The sequence below is a fragment of the Xenopus laevis genome, chromosome 1L (assembly GCF_017654675.1).
Source record: "Xenopus laevis strain J_2021 chromosome 1L, Xenopus_laevis_v10.1, whole genome shotgun sequence".
NCBI lineage: Eukaryota > Metazoa > Chordata > Amphibia > Anura > Pipidae > Xenopus > Xenopus laevis.
The window spans coordinates 98,786,959-98,806,045 of NC_054371.1; the positions used below are offsets into that span (position 1 = coordinate 98,786,959).

The 19,087-nt window shown below is 38.0% G+C and overlaps 1 protein-coding gene and 1 long non-coding RNA gene across 3 annotated transcripts in view; both read right to left on the reverse strand.

Moving 5' to 3' along the window:
* Positions 1-19,087, reverse strand: part of noa1.L (nitric oxide associated 1 L homeolog) — a 61,936-nt gene that overhangs the window by 19,088 nt on the left and 23,761 nt on the right. The window contains exons 4-6 of one of the 2 annotated variants that reach the window (XM_018253942.2): positions 10,557-10,765; positions 1,043-1,174; positions 39-155 (exon numbers count right to left, since the gene is read on the reverse strand). In XM_018253942.2, coding sequence (XP_018109431.1) covers positions 39-155; positions 1,043-1,174; positions 10,557-10,765 — 458 coding nt within the window. The remainder of the gene's footprint in view (positions 1-38; positions 156-1,042; positions 1,175-10,556; positions 10,766-19,087) is intronic. The other variant, XM_018253943.2, reaches the window with a different exon arrangement.
* LOC121393166 lies at positions 17,367-19,082 on the reverse strand. Its single transcript, XR_005960785.1, has 2 exons — positions 18,167-19,082; positions 17,367-18,089 (listed from the first exon to the last, which is right to left on the reverse strand). It is a non-coding gene; the product is annotated as an uncharacterized LOC121393166 (long non-coding RNA).

Consider the following 19,087-nt stretch of genomic DNA (forward strand, 5'->3'; position numbering starts at 1 on the left):
TGCAAACTGTAAAAGAAATATAAATAAAACGGACTTACACCAAGTAATGTTCCACCGGCATGCTTCTTGTATATGTCATCAGCTTTATCAAAGCTGGTTATGTGGACTGGAAGCAAGTTTGAAGCAATAACCGAAAACCATGCTGACCTTTTACCCTGAAAATTCAGGTTGCAAAATTGAATTCAGATGCTTCATTAAATAAAGGACAACAAAGAAAATCTCACACACTTAAAATATCCAGGTTCAAATTATGCAATATACATAAGAATACTAGTACAGGTATGGGACCTGTTATCCAGAATGCTCGTGGCCTTGGGTTTACCGGATAAAGAATCTTTCCGTTAATTTGGATAATTTTAGAGAGAAAATTGCTATGATTTTTCACACATATTCATATGTGAATACTACTGTATTTTTAAATATTTCACTTAAACTTACTTGATTTGGTTTTCATTGAATCGTATTTCAAACTGCTGTGCATTAACAGGACAGAATGTTAACATGCTGTGATGAACCAGAATTTTATATGACCATTTACCATGAAAATAAGGAATTACAGACAGAAGGAAGCTTTTCCTTGGGAAAAAAATGCAATATTGTTTCTACATGAAACATTATTATACTTTCCCTCAAGCCTCAATGAAAATGGAACAAAGTGACTTTTGTTTATGTGTGGCTTTTTTTCCAAGACAAAATCCAACAAGGGCTATTCTGACCAAGTTTTTTCTTAAATATACTATAAAAAAAAACAAAAAAACTCAGAAATGTAGAATTGCTTCCCCCACTAAAATTGATAAATATTCCTCATAGGATCGAAGCTAATGGCCCACAAGCCACAGCATATAAATATATAAAATCGAAAGCTCTAAAGAAAGACAATTAGATATCAATATTAAAGCTAATGTTAAAAATAAAATAGCACTATAACAAAAGGGTATTTATTTGTAATTTGTATACAGACATTAATATAAGAAATTTTAAATTAAAACCCAAAGTATCAGTATCTCAAGTTCATGCTTGTGTAAACAAAAGTTTTACTTACTTGTAAAAAATCAATACGTCCCAAAGCCCCCAGAAACAGTGTCATACCAGGTGAGAGTATAAATGTCCGAGGGATGATTGCTTTTGTTGGTAATACAGCTTTTACTTCTTTATCCTTTAAAAAGTTAAGTACCTAAAGAAAAACAACTTAGAAAATATCTTAAAAGACCAGCAATGTGCATGCAGTCCAACTGTACCCTATGCAGTCTGCCTTTCGACCTGCACACTCCACCGAGACTGGCTTATGTGGAGTTGCAAATGATCTCCAGACTGCTAAGGCCAAAGGAATTTCTCTATTCTCATTCTCCTGGACTTATCTTCTGCTTTTGATGCCGTTAACCATTCTGTTCTAATGCAAATTCTCCATTGAATTGGTATCCGTGATCAAGCTGAAGCCTGGTTCTATTCCTACCTTTCGAACCACTCCTTCTATGTTATATTTGCAAACGAATCCTCTGCCCCTTCCATCTTAATATGGGGGTGCCTCTAGGTTCTCTATTTGGTCCTCTTTTGTTCTCCTTGTACACTCTCTCTTTAGGAGACCTTATATCTTAATTTGGCCTTAAATACCACCAGTATGCCAATGACATTCAGATATATTTAGACACCCCCTCACTAACTGCTGACGTTGAAACCAAGATCACAGACTACTCAATAGCTATCTCTTCCTGGATGAACCAACTCCACCTCAAGCTCAACTTAGCCAAGACTGATCTCATGGTCTTTCCACCCAAGCCAAGCCCTTCTCTTCCTTTTACCTTTACTATTGATGGCATAACCATTAACACAGTTAACTCAGCACGCTGCTTGGGGGTCGTCTTTGACCAGTCCCTCTCCTTCTCTAATCACATTAGTCACATTAATACTGCAGAAACCTGACGTTTCTTCCTCGGCAATATAGCCAAGATATGCCCTTTCTTTCACAAACAACAACCAAACACTAATCCTTGCCCTTATCTTATCCCGTTTAGATAATTGCAATCTCCTCCTAACCGGTCTTCCTGACTCCAATCTCTCTCCCCTCCAATCAATCTTAAACTCTGTTACCAGGATCTTCTGCTCTCCCCTAAAAGGGAACCTGCTTCACCCCAACTAAAATCCTTAGCATGGCTGCCTGTTAAGCAAAAGATAGCATATAAAACCTTTCTACTAACATTCAAAGCCCTTCACTCCTCTGCTCCTCACTGCATTTCTTCTCGTCTCGCTACATATTCCTGGTCCTCTTCTCCGCTCCTCTCAGAGTCACCTTCTCTTCACACCTAATCCACTGCCACCTCTTGTCTCAAACCCTTATATCTTGCTGCTCCTTACCTCTGGAATTCCATCCCTGAATTTCTCTGTAAGAAATGCTCTGTCAATCTCTTCAAGAAAAAACAGAGCCTAACTTTTGAAGCACTGGAACATTAGCATAGTCCAGTGCCTGCTGACTATGCCTTACCTTGTGCATTTTTATGTACTATACAGCGCTGTGCCTCATTAACAGTGCTTTACAAATAAAGTTATACATACATACACGCAAGAACCAAGCCATATTCCTCTAAATATGCATAATATGCCTTTGAACAATCACAGCTCAGTGCTAAACATATTTTAGAAAATGAAAATATTAAAGCATAAAATAAATACAATCATGTGAAGGTACCACTTACAAGGAATTGTTTTATATTTGTATTTAGACCCTAGCCCATTTTAGTACTAACTGGTCCCAGCTCCCAGATTTGCCTTTTTGCAAATTTTTTGCACATTGTGGTATAAAGAAGGCACAAAAGAAGAGAAAAAAATCACTTGGTTAAAACAGAGGACTTACATTTACATAATTTGCTGTTGAAAAATGACGGACAGCATGCACCAATAGATACCACAATGTGGGTAAAGATTTACCAAGGCAAAAATAATATTGCATATGAACACATAATTAGATTGCCCATATAACTTTTTGATTGTTTAAACGAGTGACATTTTAGTGACATGGTGATGCTGAAGTTGCAAATCAGATTTCACTACTTCGAGCAACATGTACAACATAGTCCAAGTTTGCCTTAACACACAGTATTTATAAGGCGTTTGGCCTGCCATGTATACTCTTAGAATTACCAGCATTACGGTCACTAAAAATTGCCTGAAAATAATTAATTTGACACGAAGGCAGAAAACGGCATACTTTAGATTATAAAGCAAAACAATTCTGAAACAGTAGGTTTACCCCAGAAAACCATTTATTTTTGAAAAGTACGCATTCTGCCGATTCCAAAAAGGGTAACTATGTCTCTCTACTCCTAACTACCAAACATCAAAGCTTGTCTGAATGTAGCAGTTTTTATAAAAATACATCAAAATTCTGAAAAATCCCTTCAAAGGTTTTATTTTGCTGCTCCGCATATCCCACACTGTATTAGGTACCAAGAAAAAGTACCCTGAATATGATTGCCAGGGGTCCACTGAACAGTTTGATGTCCATTGTGCATAGTTTACCAAAGTATCTGGCATTTAGAGACCCCATTATGAAGTTAGCGCATACAAATAGTCCTGTGGGTAACTTCAATTACTGAAAAAGCAAAACATTGACTGCAATTTTTGTGGGGTAAAAACACAGAAATATAGGTTTAACCCCCAAAACCATATATTTTTGGAAAGGACACATTCTACCGAATATAAAATGGGTACCCATGCCTTTCTGCACTAAACTACAGAGTCGCTAGGCTTTCTCAAAATTGTCGGTTTTGGTGAAATATCTGAAAATTGCCTCAAAGGATCAACTTTCTAGCATCATATCACCCATGTATCATTACGTACCAAGAAAAAGCACCCTAAATATGGTTGCCAGGGGTCCTCCAAACAGTTTGGTTCCCATTGTGAATAGGTTTACCAAAGTATCTGGCATTTTGAGGCCCCAAAATGAACTTTGCATACAAATATTCCTGTGGGTAACGTCAGCTAATGAAAAATCAACACATTGACTAGAGTCCTGCGCGGAACCAATTTCTAAGACCCGGACCCTACCCCGCAGCCCCCATATTTAACCACTTTGATCCGCTACCTGACCTGGACCCTCAACGGCCTTATCTGCAACCGGATCCGCAACCTGCCGACCACCATCAAACCGGAAGTGACGTGGGACGGGGACAGAAATAAGTTTTGTCAAACTTTACAGCTAGTAAAATATAGACAATATTACATAAAATAAGAAATTTAGATTTCCTCAAAGCTTCAAATTTCCAGCATCATATCGCCCATGTATCATTATGTACCAAGAAAAAGCACCCTAAATGATTGCCAGGGGTCCTCCAAACAGTTTGGTGCCCATTGTGCATAGGATTACCAAAGTATCAGGCATTTAGAGGCCCCAAAATGAAGTTAGCGCATACAAATAGTCCTGTTGGTAACTTCAGCTAATGAAAAATCCAAACATTGACTGCATTTTTTGTGGGGTAAAAACACAGAAATATGTTTACCCCCAAAACCATATATTTTTGGAACGTACACATTCTACTGAATCTAAAATGGGCACCCATGCCTTTTTGCTCCAAACTACTAATTCGCAAGGCTTTCCCTAAATTGGCGGTTTTGGTGAAATACCTGAAAATTGGCTCAAAGCTTCAACTTTCCAGCATCGTAGCGACCATGCATCATTACCAGCATAAAGCATCCTAAATATGAATGCCTGGGGTCTACTAAACAGTTTGATGCCCAATATGCTTAGTATTACCAAACTTTGCGGCATACAGAGACCCCCAAATCCAAATAGTGCATATGAATTCTAACGTATGACACTCTGGCTACTACAATATAAGCACCCGGTATGTGTATTATGTGACATGAGACCCCCTAAAAGTATGCAAACTTTTTTTCTTTATTATTATTTATTTTTCTAAAAACTGTTTTTCTGAAAGAAACTGGGTACAGAAAAAAATTCTAAAAGATACACTGCCTAATATACACAGGACAATTGACAATTTAGAAATACATATTTTGACCTGATATGTATAAAAACTGGGTAAATAGATAGGCTGTGCCAAATAAAAAATGTTTCTAATATAGTTAGCCAAAAATGTAATGTATAAATTACATTTTTGGCTAACTATATTAGAAACATTTTTTATTTGGCACAGCCTATCTATTTACCCAGTTTTTATTTTTACACTGAACAATTCCTTGAAGGATCTGGCTGCATTTAACAAGTGCAAGGTAAGGGAGTCCGACATGCTACAGTATTTGCTGTTTTTTTCCATAACTATATTTAACAAGATTAATGTTATATCCTTCTCATTAATTGTAATATGTGTAATTTCAGCTATTGCTTGTAGTATCTTACCCCAGTATTCCTTCAGAGCCTCACACTTATACCATATATGGGCTTGTGTTCCTATTTCTTGGCCACATCTCCAACATATGTCTGGATTATCTGGAAATATATTTTTTAATTTAGCTGGAGTGAGATGCCATCTGGTAGCTAACCCCCCCCCTCTCTTTTGGTAGTATATTAATGGTCTATACTGAATCCTGGAGGGTTTACCTGCCCACACAAATTTTTTGATCAGTGTTTTAATTTTTTTAAAGAAAACCCCTGGTATCATTATTGGTAAAGAGAAAAAAAAAATTGAGATAGGGATTTTGAGACAGCTCCACCATCTATACTTTTCATCATCCTTCTAATTAATGAATTCAAGTGCTCCAGGAAATCAATTAAGCCTTTTATGGTTATCTGAGTAATTGCATCTGTACTTTTAAGGAATTTTAGTAATTTTGAACGATTTAATTGAAGCACTTGACACTTTATATTTATACACTGTTGTTAAGGATTGATTAAATCTCCTGATTTTGGAAGCACTAGCACTTGTAATCCTTAAGGATTTATTTCCTTCAAATCGATAATATACGTTTTTTTAAGATTTATGATTTTCCTACCAGGCACCAAGCACTCTAACACAATAAGTATCACCTATAATTTAGGTATTAGTTAACAATTAATTTTAACTTGATTTAAATTCTAAAAATAGAATTTACAAGCCGCAGTATAATTACAGGGTGGTGCACTTAAAGAGTTTGGAATTATACGGGGTACTTTTTCTTTATTTTCTTTAAAGATTGTAAATAAAAATAAAATGTTGTCATTAAAGTCATTTTAATTGCTTGTATTCTTCTCAGCCATTTCCTGTGCTAATGCTAATAGAGAAGTAAAGTTTATATAGTTACATAGTTAGTTAAATCGGGTTGAAAAAAGACTAAGTCCATCAAGTTCAACCCCTCCAAATGAAAACCCAGCATCCATACACACACCCCTCCCTACTTTTAATTAAATTCTATATACCCATACCTATACTAACTATAGAGCTTAGTATCACAATAGCCTTTGATATTATGTCTGTCCAAAAAATTATCCAAGCCATTCTTAAAGGCATTAACTGAATCACACATCACAACATCACCCGGCAGTGCATTCCACAACCTCACTGTCCTGACTGTGAAAAACCCCCTACGTTGCTTCAAATGAAAGTTATTTTCTTCTAGTCTAAAGGGGTGGCCACTGGTACGGTGATCCACTTTATGGGTAAAAAGGTCCCCTGCTATTTGTCTATAATGTCCTCTAATGTACTTGTAAAGTGTAATCCTGTCCCCTCGCAAGCGCCTTTTTTCCAGAGAAAACAACCCCAACCTTGACAGTCTACCTTTAAGTCTTCTGTCCCTCTAACCAATTTAGTTGCATGTCTCAGCACTCTCTCCAGCTCATTTATATCCCTCTTAAGGACTGGAGTCCAAAACTGCACTGCATACTCCAGATGAGGCCTTACCAGGGACCTATAAAGAGGCATAATTATGTTTTCATCCCTTGAGTTAATGCCCTTTTTTATGCAAGAACTTTATTTGCTTTAGTAGCCACAGAATGACACTGCCCAGAATGAGACAACGTGTTATCTAGATCCTTCTCATTTAAGGTAACTCCCAACACACTGCCATTTAGTGTATAACTTGCATTTATATTATTTTTGCCAAAGTGCATAACCTTGCATTTATCAACATTGAACCTCATTTTCCAGTTTGCTGCCCAGTTTTCCAGTTTAGACAAATCACTCTGCAAAGTGGCAGCATCCTGCATGGAACCTATAGTTCTGCACAATTTAGTATCATCTGCAAAAATAGAAACAGTACTTTCAATGCCCACCTCCAGGTCATTAATAAACAAGTTGAAAAGCAAGGGACCTAGTACAGAGCCCTGTGGTACTCCACTAACAACACTGGTCCAATTAGAAAATGTTCCATTTACCACCACTCTTTGTAGTCTATATTTTAGCCAGTTCTCTATCCAGGTACAAATACTATGTTCCAGGCCAACATTCCTTAATTTAACCAGTAACCTTTTGTGTGGCACTATATCAAATGCTTTAGCAAAGTCTAAGTAAATCACATCCACTGCCATCCCAGAATCGAGGTCTCTACTTACATTCTCATAAAAAGAAATTAAGTTAGTCTGGCAAGATCTATTACGCATAAAACCATGCTGGCACAAACTCATAGTATTATGATTTGCTATGAAGTCCAGTATCTTATCCTTTATTAACCCTTCGAAAAGCTTTCCTACCACTGATGTCAGACTAACTGGCCTATAGTTTTGAGGCTGAGAACGGGATCCTTTTTTGAATAGAGGCACCACATTAGCAATTCGCCAGTCTCTCGGCACTATGCCAGATCTCAATGAATCCTGAAAAATTAAGTAAAGAGGTTTGGCAATCACAGAGCTAAGCTCGCTAATTACCCTGGGATGAATACCATTTGGCCCTGGACCTTTGATAATCTTAACATGTTCTAGTCTCTTTTGAATTTCTTCATGTGTGAACTATGCATCATTAGTTGTATTACTAGAATTGGGACTGTTAAGAAGGAAACCTTCACTTACTGGTTCCTCATTTGTGTAGACAGATGAAAAATATGAGTTCAGAATCTGCGCTTTTATTTTGTTTTCATCAACCAGCTGACCCCCCTCTGATAGTAAGGGTCCCACCCCTTCCTGATTCATTTTTTTACTATTAACATATTTAAAAAATAATTTTGGATTTTTTTACTGCTTGCTGCAATATCCTTTTCTATAGCAATTTTAGCTTGCCTTATAGCTTCTTTGCATGATTTATTGGCCTCCTTGTACCTTATAAATGTTTCGGCTGTACCAGCTAACTTGAAAGCCTTAAAAGCACCTCTTTTCTTACCCACCTCAACACCAACGCTTCTATTGAACCAAAAACGTTTTGCTTTGCAACGACGTTCCTTGCTTACAAGTGGAATATACTGACAAGTATATTTATCAAGCAGCATTTTAAAGACTTCCCATTTTTGTTCTGTGTTTAACCCTGTGAAAAGCATTTCCCACTTAATATGTTGCAGAGATGCCCTTATACTGTCAAAGTTTGCACGTCTGAAATTTAGTGTTTATAGAATTGCTTCTGCAACAGAATCTCAAAGGAGACCATGTTATGATCACTATTCCCTAAATGCTCACCCACACAAATGTTAGAGATGAGTTCAGTATTGTTAGTTATTACAAGGTCCAAAAGAGAGTTATTCCTAGTAGGTTCTTGAACGAGCTGGAATAAAAAGTAGTATATAGTAGAATTCTGTCATGTTTGGGGTAATAGTTACTCCTAAATATCTGATATGTTTTGCCCATTTAAAGGGGAAACTTTGCTCCAATATTGGCCTTTATATTACTTGATATATATATGATGAATCTAAAATGGGTAAATACATCTTTCTACTGCAAACTACCAAACCGTAAAGCTGTGCTAAACATAACGCTTTTTTTTTAAAATTTCTAAAAATAGTCACAAAGCTTGCATTTTACCCCATTACATACCCCACATTTTGTAAAGTACCAGCAAAAGGCATCCTAATTATGAACGCCAAGGGTCTACTGAACAGCTTGATGCCCAATATGCTTAGATAAACCAAACTATGTCGCCATAGAGAGCCCCAAATGGATATACAGCAGACAAAATTTCCATGGGCAAAACGAACAAATAGAGCGAAATGCTATAAAATCACTTAAATCAAACAAAAATCAATGTTTTTTTTTGCCTAGTGTAATCAGCATTCAGAATCACAGTTTGAATAGCAAACTACATTCAACCAAAATTGCAATATAATCACAAAAACAACATACAAAAGTTATTGAGCAGTGAATACACTTTTCGCAATGGTGAGTAGAAAGTCGGGTATGGAGCAGGCAGCAGCAGCCCCATGTGTCTGCTGCGCCATTGGGGCCCCTGGAAGATCGAGCCCCAGGAGCCACTATACGACCCGGTCTGCTCGTTGCCTAGGGGCTTCTGAGCGAGCTGGGAGAGCAGCTTTAAAAGTCGCTCCTCCACTCACCCCTTATGAGGGGGCAGGTGTACTTCCCATGGCGGTTCCCTATGTCTGTAGGTAGAAAGCATCCTCAAATCTAAAATAGTTATGTGTGAGGGTCATCTATGCTAATCTTTTCATGCTTAAGTATGAGCAGGAGCACATTGCTCCAAAAACTGGCTCTGAGATACTAATATACTTATGTTAAATCGATGACCTGTTCCTTATGTGGACTGGCACCAAAGGCTCTCTTATCTACTTTTATGAGTACCTTAACCAAATGACTTCCCCTATTAGACTAACAATTACATACAATCTACTCACTATAGATTTTTTAGATCTACAGATCTTTAGAACAGGGGACTCATTAGGTATACGCCTATTTCGCGAAGCAACAGATCGCAACACAATCTTACATGCTGCCAGTAACCACCCATCTTCGACCATACGGGGTATCCCATACTCGCAGTTCCTGAGGACCATCAGGAATAACAGTGATCCTGCCACAGCACAACACAAATTGCAGGAGACATATCGCAGATTCTAAAAAAGGGGCTACAACACCAAGCTACTCAATGGGCTATTCTCAAGCAAATTTACACAGGAAGACTTATTGCTGGACAAACCCAAGGCCAACAAAGCTGATTCCCTATTGGTTTTTTCCACCACTTACTCCTCTAACTCTGAATTTCTGAGACAGTCTGTCTATAATAATTGGCCAATAATAAACATGGATAAGACATTGACATTGTACCAAACTCCTAATGTTTGGCTACAGGCGGAACAGAAGTTTGAGGGATAAACTCGTAAAAACAGACTTTTATGGTAGAACCAAAAAAGATAACTGGCTTTCCTCCCAACGTAAACCAGGATGTTACAGATGTCCCAATTGTGTCACATGCAGATGTTTATTGGTGGGATCGGATTTTCCTCATCCGGACAAAGTTTTTTTTTCTCTCTCTCGTCTATATCTGTCTATATCTATCTATATCTATATCTATATATAATATATATATATATATATATATATATATATATATATATATATATATATATATATATATATATATATATATATATATATATATATATATATATATACATACATACACACACACACACAAACCAGGGATAAAGCCTGCATATCTATGTTATACCCAGTTGGAAACATAAGGAAAACATACACAGCCATCTTTTATAATTCCAGGAGTGTCATAAAACCAATGCGCATCTTTTAGCTCGTTGTATGTAAACTGGTTGGTTTTTCTTAAATTTTCTGATAAACAAGAATGCTCTGCATTATCCTCAGTGCCGAAAGAAAGCCATTCTGCATCAAATTCAATATCTTTTTGGGTTGTTTTTTGACCTTTTGTTGAAGTTCTCCCCACTCTACCTAGAAAAACAAAAACATCTCTGTTAAGTTATTAGTTCAGATCTTACATTTCTTTGCCCTTAATTGATGGCTCTAGCACAAAATGGTGAAAAGTTAAAGGACCAGTTCAAAATTCGTTAGCATAGAACGAAAAATAAACAACAAGGCAAATAAAACTTTTAGATTGCAAAGCCTTACCAAAACTCCACTTCCACTCCTCTTCTAAAACGGCGAAAGGGCGACCATCCATGCATCGGTATTCGATTTCTCCTCCTTGGCTATTCTAGTGACAGTTTGTGAAGGAGGCTGAGGTCTGCTCTGCAGCGCTTCCCCTATTCCCAGCAGTGGGACTTCGACTCCAGCCTTTCCGCCTCCGACAAGAAAGAAGAGGAGGCAAGTGCTGGCTCCAGAATCCATGGATAAGGTGGATGCGCTACCATTCCGCAGACAGGCTGAATGGTAGTAGTAGAAGGTGGAGGAGCCATGCAGGCGCACCGATCTGCTGAAGAATATCCCCAGGACCACAGTACACAAGCACATGGATCACTTGCAAGTGAAGAAGAACCAGTGCGACGTGGAGGAGCTGCGCAAACTCAAGGAGATCAACTACATTGCTTTTCACACGGCCAAGTGCACTCTCCCGGGAGGACGTGGAAGCGCTCGACAGCTCCTGCAAACTTTGGCTTGGCAGTCAATAAAGAGAAAAGGATTCCGCTCTGCCTTTGAGCCGGGAGTGCTACCGGCTCGTTTTTTTTTTTTTTTACTAAATACACTGGCCACTGCTACCCGCAAACATCCAGCCTACTACTACCATTCAGCCTGTCTGCAGAATGGTAGCGCATTGACTGGGAGCAAGTGGTTCCGCTCTCCCACCTCATCCATGGATTCTGCAGCTAGCCCTTGCTGCCGGAGAGCCAGAAGCTGGAGCCGAAGTCCGAATCGTTAGCAGCGAGCTCAGAGTAACAACCGGAGTCTAAAATTGTCGCGTGCCTACATGGCTTCTCCACCTTCTCCTGCAGCAGCGGGGACTGCCAGCCCCAGGCACACTCAGATGGGCACATCGACGGGGAGTAAGTGGTTCGGCTCTCCCAGTACCTGCTGCTGGGAATAGGGGAAGAATAGGAGAAGAAATCGAACACTGCCCTTTCGCCATTTTAGAAGAGGAGCGGAAGTGGAGTTTTGGTAAGTTCTCTCTTAATAAAGGGTTTGCAATTTAAAAGTTTTATTTGCCTTGGTGCTTATTTTTCATTCTATACTAATGAAAAAATAATTTGATGTTACTGGTCCTTTAAGTGCATTTGTTTGTTCAAAATCACTAGGCAGTAAATGGCTTAGAGACCTTTGTCCCAACATATATTAAGTAAAATATATACAGCTAGATTTTTTAAAATAATAGGCAGAAGTCTTGGTTAACCTATAGCTATCCAGTTCTTAGATGTTACTAACCCCAATAGCAAATTATTTATAGAGGACCAAAACTATAAGTTGACCTATTTTAGTATTATACATTTTAAAACTATTCAGAGCCCACTCGTTCTTTCACACTCATGGCACCAACTAAAACAGCAGGGTCTGTTTCTTCTGTTGTTACAACTGTGCTTTCCTAACAAAGCCAAAGAGGCCAAATAATTATGAGAGGAAAATTTTTATTCCAAATATTTGATGGACTAGATCAATCAATAACATCTGAACTAAGAAAACAGATGTGAGTTGGCTCTATTGGTTAAGGTCTACAAGTTTAGTGCACTAGACTGTATTCTTCTTCCATATAATATTAAATGGCTAGTAACCCCTCTTTGAAATCCCCTGCCTATAAAAAGTCACAATACATACACAATATAACCTGGATATATTCTGTGAGGAGAACATTTTGCCCTTTTTCTGGGCAGCCCAGGCTCTCCAACATATTCCACCTTCTTTGGTCCACACCTAGAAAGTGCGCATTCACCGGGTGTGAAGTCGATGGACCGGAAGTGACATTGCAACAAAGCATCTATTACTTTCAGAAACTTTCAAAGAGGGCTTTGGGCATACACAGCTACCGTATTTTCTGCACAAAATTAATATCCTCCCCTTCTATCCCACACATACACAAACTTCTGGTAGGAAAAGGAACTCCAGGGAGGAGTGTGAGAGTGCAGGCACACAGACTTCTATATTGTTAATGGCACTTAATTGCCTTTTATTAGTACCTCCTGCAGAGCTGTGTGATAAATATTGCACGTTTGTCCCTGAACAAACAAACAATATATAAATTTACACCAAATGTTGGTAACATCACAAGTAGTCCAAACGTACAAAGAAATAAAAACAATTAAATCCATAAACTAAGTCATGTGTAATAAAGTGGAATGACACAGAGAATAAGTATTGAACATGCTTACTGAAATGTATTTAATACTTAGTAGAAAAGCCTTTGTTGGAAATGACAACTTCAAGGCTCCTGCTATAAGGAGAAACTCCTACTTGCATGCATTACTCAGGTGTGATTTTGGCCCATTGTTCCACACAAACAGTCTTCAAACCTTGAAGGTTCCAGGGGCATCTTCTATAAACTCTGATCTTCAGTTCTTTCCATAGATTTTCAATAGGATTCAAGTTGGGCCATTGAATGGACCATTCTAGCAGCTTTATTTTTTTCTCTGAAACCAATTGAGAGTTTCCTTGGCTGTGTGTTTGGAATCATTGTCTTGTTGTTCACTCTGTTTCTTGTTTCATCTTCAGCATCCTGGCAGATGGCAGCAGATTCTTATCAAGAATGTCCTAGTACATTTCTCAATTCATCCTTCCTTCAATTAAATGAAGTCTGCCAGTACCATATGCTGAAAAACAGCACTACACCATGATGTTCCCACCTCCAAACTTTGCTGTTCTCTAAATAAAGAGTTACATTTTGGTCTCATCTAACCAGGCTATATTCACCAAGAATTTCATTGTCCAAATGTCATATAGCAAACATTAAACAAGCTTCAACATGCTTCTTCTTCACAGCGTGCATAGAGGCCATATCGGACGAGTGCATTACTTTTTGTTTTCTTTGAAACAACTTTACCTGCTATTTGAAGGTCTTTCTGAGGCTCTCCGTGAGTGATCCTTGGCTCTTGGACAACTCTTCTGATTATAGTTTTGACTTCTCTTTCAGAAATTGTGCAAGGAGTGCCTAGTCGTGGCCGGTTTAAGGTGAAATGTTCTTTCCACTTCCAGATTATGGGACAATGGTGCCAACTGGAACATTCAGAAGGTTAGAAATATGTCTGTAACCAATGCCATCAGTAGGTTTTGCAACAATAAGGTTGCAAAGGTCTTGAGAGCTCTTCTCTTTTACCCATCATAAGATGCTTCTTGTTCAATACCTTGGTAATGAGAAACCTTTTAATAGGCCACCAATTAGGACTAAACCAGCTAATATTAATTTACACTGATAGGGGGCAGGATTGCTTTATAAATACTGACTAAAAATATTTCAGCAGGTTTCTGGGCTTTCCAAGCCTTTTTGCACCTCTTTTTTGTCATGTGTTCAATACTTATCCCGTGTCATTTTACTTTATTGCACATAAATTAATGTATGGACTTTTTTGTTTTGATTTCTTTGTATGTGTCTATTACTTGGGTTGTTACTGACATCTGTTATAAATTTCATTTCAATAGCCCATTAGAAATATATTTACTGAGAAATTCACTATAATTTATTGTAGGACTAACATACTTAAGTATTAGTACCTATGTTTGCCTAGAATAAATGATAGTGAATTGATTTATAAGTCCCGTAAGTGCGGTCTTCTACATTTTTGGTTTGTGTTGCTATGTTCGGTGACTTGCACGCTGCTATATAGTTATTTTGGCACATCTGGAAAATTTAACAACAATAAAAACTTTCTTGCAATGAAATGTACTTTTATTTCCAAAAGCTTCACTCTTCACTCTCAAGGCCTCTTTCATTAACCAAGAAGCACTTCGCAATGTTATTTTTTCAAGCTGTGGTGGCATCTGGAAAGTCCCATGGCATATACATCATATGCATGTTTTATAAACATTTGAAAATAAAAACTGTTCATAGAACTTTTTATCATTCAGACATTTTGGGAAGTATCGACCGCCTAGACATAGGGCTGGGCCTGAAAGTGTTAATAAAAGAGAGTCGGTGTTCACTATAGTCTATCTATGCTTCTAAGATTTTGGACCCTACTAAATTTGTTGTCAGTAGTTTTGGTATGTAAGCCAGTAAAGTTTAAGGAACTCTTTTGGAAAGCATTATTTTTGAAACCCCAAAGTCTGGTGGGGTATGTTAGACCGGTCCAGCTCCAAGCATATTGTGTGTTGATCAGATAAGAATTAACCATTTTACATGGTAAAATCAAACTTGTCTTTGTGTCTCAAAGCATAGAAGTCTCAAAATAGGTGCAACCATAAGACAATGGGTCAGTGTTAAATACCAGGGCTTTAGATAATTACTGCATCGGTAGGAGGATTTTACAACTTTGCAAGCCACCAATATCTGTTTCACCAATCAGGCTGTATGTGTGTGGGTGCTGAAGTAGTGTTATGTGAGTAATGTCCAATTTATCGCTCAGTTAAAAGGGTTTTTCAGCTATAAGTAATTTTTAGTATGATGTAGAGAGTGATATTCTGACAAATTACAATTGGTTTTCATGTTATATTATTTGTGGTTTTTGAGTTATTTAACCTTTTTATTCAGCAGCGCTCCAGTTTGCAGTTTCAGCACTCTGGTTGCTAGGGTCCAAATTACCCTTGCAACCATGCACTGATTTGAATAAGAGACTAGAATATGAATGGGAGAGCCCCTGAATAGAAAGTTAAATAATAAAAAGTAGGAATAACATTAAATTTGCAGCCTATGAAAGCAATTGTTTTTAGATGGGGTCAGTGGAAAACTGGAAAGAGTCAGAAGGAGGCAAATAATTAAAAAACAAAAAAATAAAAATAATGAAGGGCAATTCAAAAGTTTCTTAGACTTGACCATTCTATAACATACTCAAATTCAAACAGAGTTGCCAACCTACTATAAAGGGCCGGCTTTTTTTTTTTTATGGTGACTAGGCTATATGGATCTGCCTCACTCTGAATCACTAGCTTTACTGGGAATGCCCACTGATATGTGCTCTTATATTGTGTGCTTAGGCAGAAGTGAACTTCTTTCTGCAGAGGACTGTATGAGTGACGTTTATGTCTCAACAGAGACTTTTATCAAGAGACCTTGATAAAGGTCTCAGAGATCGCAACGTCGGTTCAATAAACTTATATTTTTTTGCTCATCACCAAAGACCTGTGAGTGCGGTGTAATATGATGTGTGTGTATTTCTGGCACAAAGTGAGTAGCGAGCTGCTTTCAGTAATGTCTCCTTTACAGGATAAGAGTGTACCATTGCTATCCCAATATACTGATTGCAAGGGCTGATTTGGCTTTTAGAATGTGATGTACACAGTCAATTTGTAAATTCTTGGGGTCTGTGGCAATAGTACCTTGAAATAATCTGTCGATATCCAGTTTTATATATTCCTCCAGTATTTTTCAAAATCTGTTAATTTTAAGATATTGAACCTGCTCCTCCAAAGTATTGTTTAAGTCTACAAGTGCTACTCTCAATCATGTTGTTCTCTAAATGATCAATACTTTCTCCTACAGTGCACTGTTCTCCACTAGTAGTCCCACTACTGGTTTTAAGATTTGAGTGGATTGTCAGAGCTTTTTCATTTTTGAGAGATGTGGAGTCATTAGAGGGCACCAATCACGACCAAAATCATTTCCTAAGTAAATACACTATGTGAAAGTTCAAGAAATCCGATTTTTAAAACAGTTAGAATTGTTTGTATAATGTAAATGATCAGCTCACTATTCCTTCTGCAAGATCTCCCCTATCTCCACTGCAGTTTTAGCTGAGGCAGCCATCTTGGATTTCACTGGCTCCTCCTACCTATATCTTCCCAGCCAACTGTAGCTCTGAAATCTTGCACATGCTCAGTTGAAATTCCTTGCTTGCTTATCAACCCTTCTAAGCTATTTTCAAATCAGCCAAACCTGTGTGTTAGCTGCTGTTCAGTAGTGCTGCCACCTGCTGGAAGTTACTGTGTGCCCTTCATTTGCATAATGACTTTACCAGCAGGGGACAAGGTAGGGAAATCTCCTGATACTTCTAGTGGAGGAGTTTACTTAAACAAGGCATTCTGGGTAGAATACTCAAAGCAGTGTTACAATCTTAGCATGCTCCTGAAATTTGCATATTAGAGTCTCTGTTATAGTCACAGTATGGCCTCCCTCAGTGAAAGAACCCATTTGACAAAGTAAGGGATTTTTTTTAAACCTGCAGTTTTTTCAAGAAACGATATATGTGGTTTGATTAAACGTGTTTAGCTTGTACTGGTCAGATTGTTAATATGTGTTTGATTTTGGCTGTGATAGGTGCCCTTTAATGGAACGACAGGAGGTGCAACTGCACATGGGTCCACACCCCTCTAGGCCTGCCAGAGAAATAAACCAAACATAAAAAGCTGAAGAGGCACACTCCTTAGTTATAAAGCAAACAATACAAAAAATCCAAATATCTACAAGCTGCTAATCCTAAAGGAGGCTGCCCACCTGAAGTCTCCAAATAAATTATGCATAAAAGAAAAATAAGGATTTATTACATGGCAGGCCACATGGCAACAGCCTGTCGCCCTACACGTTTCGACCTCAAAAGGTCTTCATCAGGGGCACAAAAATAATAAAAAAAGGTAGAAAGAATTATACATTCATCTTGGTTAAATACATTGTGTAATGTAATTCACATCATTGGAAAACAAGCGCGCATCAGCGCGTGTGATGTCACTTCCGCTGCCCACAATGATCAATATGAACCACGTGCATTATGGGAACACTTCCAGAATGCAAATGCGTTCCAGCGAGCGGAAGTGGTTACTTCTGAAGGGCTAAAAGGCCATCACAAGGAGGGGAAATATCAAAACAGATATAAAGGTGTAATAGCAAGTTGCTAGTGCACCTAAATAGAATTCTACTGATATAGTCTGTTCAATAACGATCACATCATGATCGCTACAATACATATGACGTCACTACCGCTTCAAAAAAGGCATCAAATAGCACTATGGAATATGATCTGGAATACAAATGCGCTCCACAATGCGGAAGTCTACCTATAAATGGAACTACAGGGCCATAATAAGACATTGAATAAATATAGACTATAAGAAACACTGTGTATATAATATCAATACAAGGAACAATTATTTCTAACAAAAATAGCCACATATTTCGCCCCTTTGGTCCATCATCTTGAACAGAAAATTCCAGAGAATATATAGCACATTTTGGGGGAGAGAGCATCCCCTAAAACAAAAAGAGAAATATATTACTCAAGAGAAATATACCACAACAATTATGTCCACAGGAACCGTCATACATACCAGGGGGGTAACTGGAGTCTTATAGCGTTTCCAAAAGTTGAGCATAGGCCACTATATCAGAGTTATCTTGTCTGCAAAAAGCAGGATAGATTTAATATATCATTTAATCCCATAGGGGTTACAGTGTCAAGGTGGAAAATCCATTCTGACCTCTCTCCTCAAAAGTGAGGTATTCTTATCAATACCACCCCCAGAAGAAATTATTGAAGTTATTGAAGTGTTCTCATAATGCACGTGGTTTATATTGATCATTGTGGGCAGCTGAAGTGACATCACACGCGCTGATGCTGTTTTCCAATGATGTGACTTACATTACACAAGGTATTTAACCAAGATGAATGTATAATTCTTTCTGCCTTTTTTTATTATTTTTGTACCCCTGATGAAGACCTTTTGAGGTTGAAACGCGTAGGGCAACATGCTGTTGCCATGTAGTGTAACTAGCATGTAATACATTTTCTTTTTGATTTAATAGAGTGTGCAATCCTTATTTTTCTTTTCTGCCAGAGAAACAGGGCAGAAGTTTTTTTGCACCACTTCCACCGAGGGGGCCCAGTTGAGCATCCTGCACTAGGGCCAGGCCAAGGTTAGGTACATTACGGAGTAGGGTTGGTAGAAGGAGTTTATGCTTACCTGTCACTTTAGTTCTTGTTTACCTTATATTTCTTTTATCCTTTTTCTCTCTCTTGCCCTCTCTTTCTCTGAAGGCATAATATTCTGCCAGCCAGAAGCAAATGGCCATGACAAAAGCCTTGTAACAACACAAACTAAAACTCATGAATTCTGTATGGCAGAATGCCATATAACAATATCAAGCAAAGGTGCTTTCATGAACTATACAACAATAATTACTTAGTAATTAATTGTGGCTTACATTTCTGTAAAACAGCTTCTTAAATAAAAAGTGAAAATATTTACAAA